Raw genomic sequence first — 11,163 nt, 5'->3', positions numbered from 1 at the left:
TCCACCATGGTGTGTGATAGACCACCATGCCATTATGTAATCTTTCATCCATGAACCTAAAAATCAAGTCAATTCATGATTTAGATGGGCCACACCACCGACAATAGTTGAGAGTGTATGCCCACCCATTGAAAACTTTTGGATTGCATATGGGGTTTAGAGAGATGTGGTTTAGCATCCAACCCATTCGTTCTATGTGCTCCACTTGGATGAGGGGTTACACTAAATTTTAGGCCATTTCAAAACTAAATTAGCCCCCCGAGTGATTTTAAATATTTAGACATGATTTCAAATGGTGTGGCGTCAATGAGTTCCAGATATTACTAATGTTTGACACATCCTATAAACTACAGAAGACCTAACAAAAGAACGGTGTGGATGTCAGTTTTATAAACATTTCCATGTAAAAGAAACACTTTTGTATTTTTATTTTTTTAAAATACTCCAATATTTGGGCATGAAAATATGAAAATGAGGAATTGGCTTTCCTATAGAAACTAATGTAAAAATGAGAAATTGCCGAGTTATGGATTTCAATAAAAGCAGGCTCAGGTCGTACGGAGGTTCTTGACCTGGGTGCGAGGTTTGGAACTGTCCAAAAAATGGGAATGGGTAATGACAAAAAGACGTGCGGAATTATACGATGCGATGGCAGAGTAATAGGAATTATGGTCACACACACATCTACCGTACTGTTATTTTACACCAAAAGTCAATCCTGCTGTCTAAACTGTGGGCTGCGAGATTCACATGGCACAAAATTAAAATCCACACTGATTGAGTAATCTTAAAATACTAATTCCTGTCCATCAGATAGACTGCAAGATAGCATAGCGGACGGTCCAGGTTCAATATATATGCAAATGTCCATTCAATGGAGATCTGATCATCTTGAAGACTGTAGTTTTTCTTATGCATCTGCTGAAAAATCATACTGGTGGCATGTAATTCTCTCAAAGAAAATCTATCACCGTTGGTCTGACGAGGCTATATTCTACTAATAAAGATAAAGGGTGGAGATGAACTAATTCCAGAAACCTTTCAAGCCTACGACGGGTATGGACTGTGGCGCGTGTAATTGACGGATTAGATAGCTCACACCAGTTAATGGTCCCCACACAGTTCAAACGAGTGGTACGTGTGTCCCAAGTGCCTATCTTGCTAATGGTTATAAATAAAAGGGCCATCAGTCCAAATTCACCGACAAAATGAGATGGTTAAGATGGACTTTGAAGGTCCAAACAAAGTGGGCCCCTCTATTTCGACCTGAATTGTATGTCACGTGCACGCGTGTTACGACAAAGCAATTTAGATCCCGACCCTAAATACTAACCCTTTTTCTCATTCTCTTCAATGAACTACTATACAGTAATTTCAAGAAACCTAGAGATATGATTGTAATTTCTCTGGTCAACATTGATTTCAACGGCTGAATCGGTTTTCTAAGTCAAAATATCATGTAAAAAGCAGCTTATAAAGTAAGTTCCTGCGCAAGGATGCTGGGTGGGGCCCAAGGAGATGTTTGTAAGAAATCCACCCGTTCATTCGTTTTTTGAGCTAATTTTAGGACGTATATCCAAAATTGAGTTGTAACCAACACTCAAGTTGGACACACAATTGTAAAAATTGAGCATTCAGTGAACACCGTTGGAGCATTCTTATGGCCATAAAAGTTTCTATGAGGCTATATTTTTTTCTTTTTTACTTAATAGCATTGGTAATGACCTTATAAACGGTTTGGATAGCATATAAACATCAAGTTGGAGCCCATAAAGGTTTCAACGGTAGGAATTTCTTTCTCCAATTTCCCCTCTCGTGTGACCCAGTTTAGCTTTTTATCCTCCTAATTTTTGGAAACACATACTAAAATGATCTTGAAAAACGGATGGACGGAATGGATTTCTCACGTATATTGCAGTGGGCTCCACCTAGCATTCTTGCGCAGGAACTTACTTGTAAAGGCTTTAGCAGGAAATCCGCGTCCCTTATAAAGCTTGCTCACCATCGATCGCTGCAAATATCTCTCTATTTCTTGCATTTTTCTCTTTTAAAGGACTCTAAACGGCAGTAACTTTCTTTAGACAATCCCCTTCAATAGAGAAGCTTGAAAGGAAGGACAAATAGAGAGAGAAATCTCTAGTTTCCACTGCTTCCATGTCTGCAATAGAGCTTCTTCTTTTGCTCTCTTCAGCAATTCTAGCTTTCATTTTCATATGGAATTCCAGAAAAAAGAAAAGAATGTCTCTTAAACTCCCACCAGGGAACGTTGGTTGGCCTTTACTTGGTGAAACGATCGGTTATCTGAAGCCTCATGCTGCAACTTCCGTCGGAGAATTCATGGAGCATCATATATCGAGGTAATCTCAAAAACCCAAGAAGATAGATCAGAAGATAAATAGAAAAACCCAACTTCTCTTTTCTTCTAAAGATTTCGAATCTCGTATGAATTTGACAGGTTTGGAAAGATCTACCGGTCGAATTTGTTTGGTGAGCGTACGATTGTTTCAGCAGATGCCGGTCTGAACCGGTTTATATTGCAGAACGAGGGGCGATTGTTCGAGTGCAGCTACCCAAGAAGTATTGGTGGGATTCTGGGAAAATGGTCCATGTTGGTTTTGGTTGGGGACATGCATAGAGACATGAGAATGATATCTCTCAACTTCATGAGCAACACAAGGCTCCGAACACATATGTTGCGAGATGTGGAGTGGCATACGTTGCAGGTTTTAGGATCTTGGATACCGAATTCCACAATTTCAGCTCAGGAGGAGGCAAAGAAGGTGAGAGAGAGAGAGAGAGAGAGAGAGAGAGAGAGAGATTTCATACAATAATTTTTACTCTGGATAGGAAAACAATCTAACCTATCAAGAAATTTATGCAGTTTACATTCAATCTGATGGCGAAACATATCATGAGCATGGATCCAGGAGAGGTCGAGACGGAGCAGCTGAAGAGAGAATACATCACCTTCATGAAAGGAGTGGTATCTGCTCCTTTGAATTTTCCAGGAACTGCATATAGAAAGGCCTTACAGGTACGATTTGCTGATTTTAACATTTTTTCTCAGTTAATTACTAAGGTCTGATAACTTCCTTTTTTTTTTTCTTTCTTCAATCGAGCAATTGTTTCGCTTCCATCCTTTTCTACTCATCCAAGTCTTATCACTTCCCTTTTATCTTTTTTAATTGATCAATTAAGAGTTTCTGAAACAAAAAATTCCACTTAAGTAGAGATCAACTAGCCAACTCTTGAAGGTCTAAACTTTGATTAGCCATATGACTAACTAGCTTGTTTGCCGATGTATAAAGAGGGATCACCTCTCGAATTCAGAGATCTTCAAGGTCTAATTTCGAATAACTGTCGATCTTAGTCATGCATGAGATGATCCACATATCCATTAACCATTCATGACATGATCTCTAAGATCGATCGTGCCAATAGCATGTGGTATCTCATAATTTATTTTTATTTTAAAAAAAAAAAAAAAAAAGTTCGCGGAAACTCCACATAATGACGTTATGTCTTAACAATTAATCCATCAAATGACATTACCTTGAAAATGCTTTCAAGTACGTAAAATAATACCACCTTTTCCATAAATGGAAATTCAAGAACTGTTTTTACAATTACCTGAAAATTCTCAATGATTTTAGGGCCTTATCCTTCATTTCTATTACTTCTAATTGCAGTCGAGGTCGATCATCCTTAGATTTATAGAACAAAAGATGGAAGAGAGACTCCACAAGATGAGTGATGAAGACAAGAATGTAGAGGAGGATGATCTCCTTGGGTGGGTTTTGAAGCAATCCGATCTTTCAACTGAACAGATACTCGATCTGATACTGAGCTTGCTTTTCGCTGGCCATGAAACTTCATCAGTAGCCATAGCTTTATCTATCTACTTTCTAGAAGGATGTCCCAAGGCAGTTGAGCAATTAAGGGTAATTAAGCTATTTCAACCTTCTCCTTATGTATATAATTTATATGATTTTCTAAATACCCATACATACAACTGCTTTGAAGTGGATTTATTTTCATGGGTCCTTTGAATTTCAAGTGAGGAGAGATATCTTGTAATAATTTTTCAGGAAGAACACCTTGAAATTGTTAGAATCAAGAAGGAAAAAGGAGAGTCTGATATGAATTGGGAAGATTACAAGCAAATGGATTTCACCCAATGTGTAAGCTTACTAAAAAAATCGACATTCTAAGACTTGAGAGAGAGAGGGAATAGATTAGTTTGTTAATTCTCTTTAATATTCTTTAATGAAAGGTTATCAATGAGACACTCAGACTAGGGAACGTGGTCAGATTCGTTCACCGGAAGGCGCTTCGAGACGTCCGGTACAAAGGTAGGAGAGTACGACTTCTAGTTACTATTCTGCTTGTAGGTAGTCGCCGGAGTTTCTCGCCGGAATCTGACCCACCTTTTTGTCGTATACTTTTCATTTTTCTTTCAAAGGCTACGACATTCCATGTGGGTGGAAAGTTCTTCCGGTCTTTACAGCAGTGCATTTGGATCCGTTGCTCTACGACGATCCTCAACAGTTCAATCCTTGGAGATGGCAGGTCAGAATCTGATAAAATAATATTAATAATAATTTAAATATTAAAAAAGAACTTTTTCTTTTTCTTTTTTTATTTCTCATTTTTTACAAGAATATATTTTGTTTTGAATGAAGCCTTCCAAAATTATAAGATAGAAAAATGCTTGTACAGCCACGGAGGAAGATACTCACAATCCATACTCATCACATGAACACTGTACACGTGGCACTCATTTACCTCAATCCAAACCATGCAAATCTTCATCCGTTGATTGGATTGGTGGTAGACCCAAATTCAGATGGATTGGACGATCCTAACTTTCGATTAATTAAATAATTTGGATTAATGGCTCTTTTCATTTATATAGTAGATTTGAAGGCCACTAACCGGACATCAGTGTAGATATTTTGGATTATATAGCATCCATAATGGGGCCCATGATTTTCAGACTATGGAATGTTCTGCATGTAAGATACGTGTACAGTGGTGATGTGCATTTGTACGGATATCCGTGCTCCGGAAGTGTACCACATGCTTCATTTCTTTTTTATATATTTATCTATAGGTATTTGAAAGTACGGCTGTTATCTGAACTCCGTTTCGTGTTTGGACCCCGTACCGTTATATATTGGACCATGATTGAGACATGAGAGGTTGAAGGTGATGGGCGGCAGTTGTAGATGATTGGGGGCCATGTGGGTTCACATGCACGTGCATGCATGCTTTTCCACCTTTTGTTTTTGTTTTCATTTTTCTTTTTTAGAATTTCTTTGATACTCTGGCTGAGTGTGATAGGTGATGCTCGGGCAATTAGATATTATTCAGAATTGGTTACGTGGCATATAAATAATTTAAACTAAGCTGTCCAAATTAGGTACATCAGTTTAGATGTATTATAGATCAAAAATCAGTTCTCTTGGATTATAGAAATATTAGATAGCTGGACATTTATTGAATAGTTTTTTAAAATAAAATTCAATGGTCTTATTTGAAAAAACAAGTGTCCACTAACCATAATATTACCTACATACAGTGGATTCCACAATTTAATCTAAATAATTTGAGTTTATATATGCCACGTGTATCATTTCTAAGTGACTGTGTATCAAAAGTCATACTAAGCTGGAGTATCAAATAATTCCTCCTTATTTTTTTTCACAAAGCAAACAAAAGAAAACGCTCTTGTTGCCTGGAAATTTCATCCCGACTCCAGGTAATCCTCATGGAAATAATACAGGTAGCCCGCAGGTCTTCTAATTAATTACACACGCCTGTGCGAGCCAAGCGTAGGTGCACGTGTCATAATCTAACGAGTGCAGGATCTGTGCTTTCCATCTGTTGCCATATGCTATTAAGATCATGCGGACTAAAATTCTAGCCATTTGGCAACTCAGGCCAGCCACAGCATATCAAAATAAATGAATGGCTAAAATTTAGGTGATATGTTGTGGCCCACCTGAAGAGTGAAATTTTCTGAAATTTAAGACATTAAACAAAGCATTGTTTGTAACCTCATCAAAAGCTCAGATCTCGCATACTTGTTTAATAATTACACGTGTAGATGTACACTGCTCCACACGCGTGTGAAATTAGCAAACCTCCATTTCAATTTGCTTATTAAAGAAAATGTTGTCAGCCCGCCTAACTACCCCAATTGGTGGTCCGTCCGATGGTGATAGGTTTGGATTGGATACGAGGCGAAATTTTCATAAATTGGTGGGGTCCAGATGGATGGTTAAAACAAAAAAGGCCATCTTTGTTTTGTTGTCTGTTTCCAGGCCATGGCTAGGATAAGTCCCATCTGGATATTTTGGAATGTGGCCCATAAGTGCGACAGATGAGTTCAGCCACATGGGCTACAAATTGGGGTGGTCTAGTGGACTTCCTTATCGTATCTGTGCAAAGGACACAAAGCTCACTGACTGGAATCTATCACTCAGCTCTGCAGCCATCCCACTCAAGTCGATTCGGTTTTAAACCGAGTTTTGGGTCAACTCACTCTCTTTCCTAAACAGTGAAAATTTCCAATTGATCTGGACCATTCATTAGCTCCAATGCATGTTCCAGAGGCTTCTATGCAAACATCAAGCTGATTAACAAATATGAACGGCTGAGATCATATACACAAAAATAGGTCCACTCAACAATTTGATCCGTCTATTTGTCAGGGACCATCATTGATTGCTTATAATTCTAAAGAAAAACTTTCATTAGGCAATCATACCCATCCCATCCATGGGTTCGAAAATTGGATGGTTGTAGAAAATAAGGCCAAATCAAATATTGATTGGATCATCCAATCAGTGTGATTTTTTGCATGGTAGTCCTGAAATTTTGTTCAGGACTTAATGGAAAGTTCAGATTGATCGATTGTGCTGTCCAATTGAACAGATACAACTAGTAGCACTATAACTTACAGTGCTCTGAGAGCACTGTAACAATTCTCGTTTTTATTTCAGAATACAACCTCGCCGTTGACTCCAATGTCTCCCTTTCAAAATAATTGCGGACTTTCGTGCAGCAACTGACAACATGGCACACGTGCGAGAGCTACGGGCCATTCATAAGTTGGGTGGTTTGGTTGTATCAAATATCATTAAATTCATGATATTCTACACCATATTAGACTGATTGATAATGAAATATCATTAAATTCATGATATTCTACACCAAATTAGACTGACTGATAATGAAATATCATAGAATTTCAGAACATTTGGTGCAACCAAACATGCCCTTAGTCAGTTTATTAGGTGTTAGTTATATCCTTACATAAGCATGGATTGTTTTTATGTTCTATCATGCAGAAGGGTTCATCTAGTGCAGTGTCTACAAGCAACTTCATGCCATTCGGAGGCGGGCCACGCTTATGTGCCGGGTCAGAGCTTGCAAAGTTAGAGATGGCCGTTTTCATTCACCACCTCGTATTAAATTACCATTGGGAACTTGCAGAACCCGACCAAGCCCTCGCCTTCCCATTCGTCGATTTCCCTAAAGGTCTACCTATCAAAGTCCACACCCTCAAACAAGGGATAAAATTCTCAAAAAATTAGAAAAAGAGCTAAGTCCAAAAATCCAATTTCCTCCTCTCAATTGGAACCTCTCGTTTCAAATGGGACCCGTAAAAGAGAGAAAGAAAGAAAAGAAAAAGAGGATAATAGGAAAATATCTAAAGTTTGCTAAACAACTTATAACCACTTATATGTGGATAAGTGGCACTGACAAGGTTATGGTTTTAAGTCTTCAGTTCACGTCTTCCAATGAATCTGAAAAAGTTATTTGGCTGCAAGAATGGGAAAAGGAAATATATATATATAAAAGCAGGACCACAGCCTTCTCTGATCTCTTTCTTTCATTATTTTGTGGTCTATGGTTTGCACAGCTTTCTCCGCTCCATTATCGACCTATATATTAAAATCTCGATTCGATTTTAGAGGGGTTTTAGAATCAACATGTCCTGAGTTTGGCATTAATGCATTTTGCCCTTACATGCACCACAGAAAAAGATGCATTGGAGCTTCGAGCTTGTCGAAAAAAGTAGGAAGAAACAAAGAGATGAAAGTGGGCATGTTTATGGTTTTGTCTTATCATTGTTTGTGGGTGTAATGGTTCCATCTGTGAAGTACTCGTTCCTTCCTTCACAAACGACAATCTATTTGCCGGGCTTGCATGATATAGTGTAGTGTAATGGTTTTGTATCATATAGATGAATCAGACTTAGAGATTTGAGACTAAGATGCTTGTAAAGTACAATTTGAGGGCTGTTTATGCCTATTGTATCGTATGTGTACTTATGTGATTGTTTTCCTTTAATTCAATTATATGATTTCTTTCCCTTAGCAATTTTTAATTTGATAATGCCTATGTTTTGTATTTGATACATGATGGGGAAGTCATTAGGAGATGGAATGTGGTCTACATACCTCCTTGGACAATAAATGGACATTAAATAGCTATGATCTCTCTCTCTCTCTCTCTCTCTCTCTCTCTCTCTCTCTCTCTCTCTCTCTCTATCTAAATTACCATGCAGGATTGGACATTTTTAGCCAGGCAAACGTCCGGTGTTTGTAGTAATTTGAAAAAGCATGTATGCAAGGATTACTATAGGTAAAAGGGTAAGCATTATTGTTGTGGGTCACTAGCTACAAAATTAAGACAAAATAGGATTCAAAAGTGGCAAGAATTTAAATATGGACAGATGATGCAGTCAACATCAGACCCAAATTGTTCTTTGTTATTGATTGATATTGAACAAGCCGTGACCATGGTAGGCTTGTTTGTTCGATAACAAGCCTATGATGTGATACGATTTGGACCTCAATGAGTTACTTGATTGACCTTGTTTATTTGTGTCAGTGGATCGTACATATTGTAATCATGTAATTGGGGTTTTGATCAATCCATTGCTAAGTTACTTGCCGGATCTCAAATCCTGTTATTTTCCATTCTTATGTCTGGTTGACACATTTGCTTTTGTATTCTCCACAATCAATTGTTTTCGATGAACAGGACTACATCATAGGATCATAACCTTAAACAACATGCATACACACCCCTTAAGAGGTCATTTGGATGCCTGTAAGTTTAATAAGTGGGAGTGATTTACAATTGGTGTTTGGAGAGGAAATTCACATGTATGTCACTTACAAGCAAAACTGCAAAGAAGCTTCATGAGGCTTGAGGTGAGCTTGGAAGTGAGTATAGTTAAAAGTCTCTTTCAGGTGAAAGTCACTTATAATTTATAAACATATAACATCCAAGTGACCCGGAGGAACTTTAAAATGGTTGATGTCCAACATTTGATATGAGAAACTAATGGTTAAGATCACTTGTTAAATGGAACTTCCAAACCTTGAAAATCACACCACAATGACCATCCTATTCGTAGAAGTAGATCTAAGGAAACTCTTTGGGGCCCACTATAGATCATATATGTATTGTTGGGAGAAAGAGCTCTTCTCGACCACACGCACAACAATATCAGAATCAAAAGAAAGTAGAATAGAGAAAACAAACCACAATACAGAGATTTACATGATTCCTTTTTGATACGTTCACGAATCTATGTCAATCAATTATACCTAAAGGCAAAAAATAAAAAAGCGGCTCTCAATACAATAACAGTTCTCTCTCTCTCTCTCTCTCTCTCTCTCTCTCTCATGACAGAATATATATTACGCCAAACGAATTAGAATTTACGTAAGACTTCATGTGAAATTATGAAATTGCCCTCTGGATTGAGGGCATGCCCCTAGACCCAAGTAATGGGGCATTGTCCCCTACAACCATCAACAAACTTGGTGCAGAGCTTGACCCACGAAAGTGCTAGTTGGATGAATAATGCACCTTTGATGATCAGGCTCCATAAATCCTAACATGTGTCTTATCCATACCATCTATCCATTTTTTTTCAGCTCATTTTAGGGCATGAGCTCAAATCGAAGAATATCTAAAGCTCAAGTGGACACACCACATGCTATGGTGAGGATAATGACATCCACCACTGAAAACTTCCTAGGGCTACTGTGATATTTATTTGTCATCTAATCCGTTTATAAGTTCATGTAGACCTGAACAAAGGAGTGAAAATATCAGCTTAATCCAAGACTTTTATGGCCCCTAAGAAGTTTTTAATGATAAAAGTTAAATTAACATAGTTTCTTATGAGGTGGATAAGACACATGCATCATGGTGGGTGCCATAGAGTTTAGTTAGCATGCTATAACATACTTACTCAGTACCCCCTCTTCCCCTATTTACACGAATGATGGACTTCATGTCATTATGATGGCATTCGACGTCAGTTTTGCTTTAAGGGTCATTCCCATCTAAGAATCAGCCTTTCCATATAAACTGTTTTTTGAAAGGATGGTATTGAGAGAAAATAGCCAAAGGACCACATTATAAGGTGAAAACTAATGGTAAGGGTCGTCCATTTGACGTATTTTCAATTGAACTATACCCAATTAGATATAAGGTCTCAATCTACCACATGGCATGTATGAGGCCATGCATGACCCTTCCTGATCCGGTTATCAGGTAAAACTTGGTATCCTTAATTAGGCCCTTGTTACATCTAGCAAAGACATTGTTTTCAAGTGGGGCCCACCCGAAAGACCAGATGGGGGTGGGCCTAAATCCAAGAAAGCTCATGGGCATCAACTTCATAATGAAAATATGGGAACAAAAAAACATTAGAGTTTGGAGACTCAGGACTCTTCTCAAATCTCACTACCACTGTTTTCTTAGAACTTTGTCCCTTCGTACGGAAATATCCTTCATTTTGTGAAAACTAATAACTGTGTTAAGATAGGATACAAGGATTGCGTCCTACGCCTGCATGGATGGGCTCGGTCCAGGGAGGGGCTTTGTGGGGGCCATTGTGATGTATGTGTTTTATTTGTCCATCTATTTTGACAGATTATTGTAGGGCATGAGGCCAAAAAAGAGACAGATCCATGGTTCAAGTCACTACAAGAAAATATGCATTTACCGGTGGCAATATCTAATTGCCGGTAATAATGGGAATCACAGGCAACTATCAGGAAATGCCCCTGTTGTTAAAAGGTGGACACTTCTTGGTTGGATAGACTTAAAAAAACCCTGCTTTATTTC

At 38.1% G+C, this 11,163-nt stretch overlaps 1 protein-coding gene across 3 annotated transcripts; it reads left to right on the top strand.

The window, feature by feature from the left end:
- Positions 1-2,026: 2,026 nt before the first annotated feature.
- LOC131229250 (cholesterol 22-monohydroxylase CYP90B51) lies at positions 2,027-8,387 on the top strand. 3 transcript variants are annotated; one of them, XM_058225154.1, is made up of 8 exons: positions 2,027-2,357; positions 2,456-2,780; positions 2,882-3,034; positions 3,690-3,941; positions 4,089-4,181; positions 4,274-4,352; positions 4,463-4,569; positions 8,049-8,387. In XM_058225154.1, exons 1-8 carry the CDS (start codon positions 2,155-2,157, stop codon positions 8,229-8,231), a joined length of 1,395 nt encoding a protein of 464 aa, XP_058081137.1. In that variant the 5' UTR covers positions 2,027-2,154; the 3' UTR covers positions 8,232-8,387. The 3 variants fall into 3 exon arrangements, with proteins under 3 accessions (XP_058081137.1, XP_058081136.1, XP_058081138.1); XM_058225153.1 differs by lacking the exon at positions 8,049-8,387 and adding an exon at positions 7,356-7,855; XM_058225155.1 differs by lacking the exon at positions 8,049-8,387 and adding an exon at positions 5,114-5,509.
- The last annotated feature ends 2,776 nt before the right edge of the window (positions 8,388-11,163 follow it).

The sequence above is a fragment of the Magnolia sinica genome, chromosome 16 (genome assembly GCF_029962835.1).
Source record: "Magnolia sinica isolate HGM2019 chromosome 16, MsV1, whole genome shotgun sequence".
NCBI classification, from domain to species: domain Eukaryota; kingdom Viridiplantae; phylum Streptophyta; class Magnoliopsida; order Magnoliales; family Magnoliaceae; genus Magnolia; species Magnolia sinica.
Note: the sequence above shows the minus strand (reverse complement) of the source record. Positions and strands in the feature narration are given on the sequence as shown.

Bases quoted from the DNA above. Each gene is read 5' to 3' on its own strand.
- LOC131229250 (XM_058225153.1), top strand. From the start codon at position 2,155: ATGTCTGCAATAGAGCTTCTTCTTTTGCTCTCTTCAGCAATTCTAGCT. The intron at 3,942-4,088 runs GTAATTAAGCTA...ATAATTTTTCAG, and splicing joins AGGCAGTTGAGCAATTAAGG to GAAGAACACCTTGAAATTGT. The intron at 4,353-4,462 runs GTAGGAGAGTAC...TTTCTTTCAAAG, and splicing joins TCGAGACGTCCGGTACAAAG to GCTACGACATTCCATGTGGG.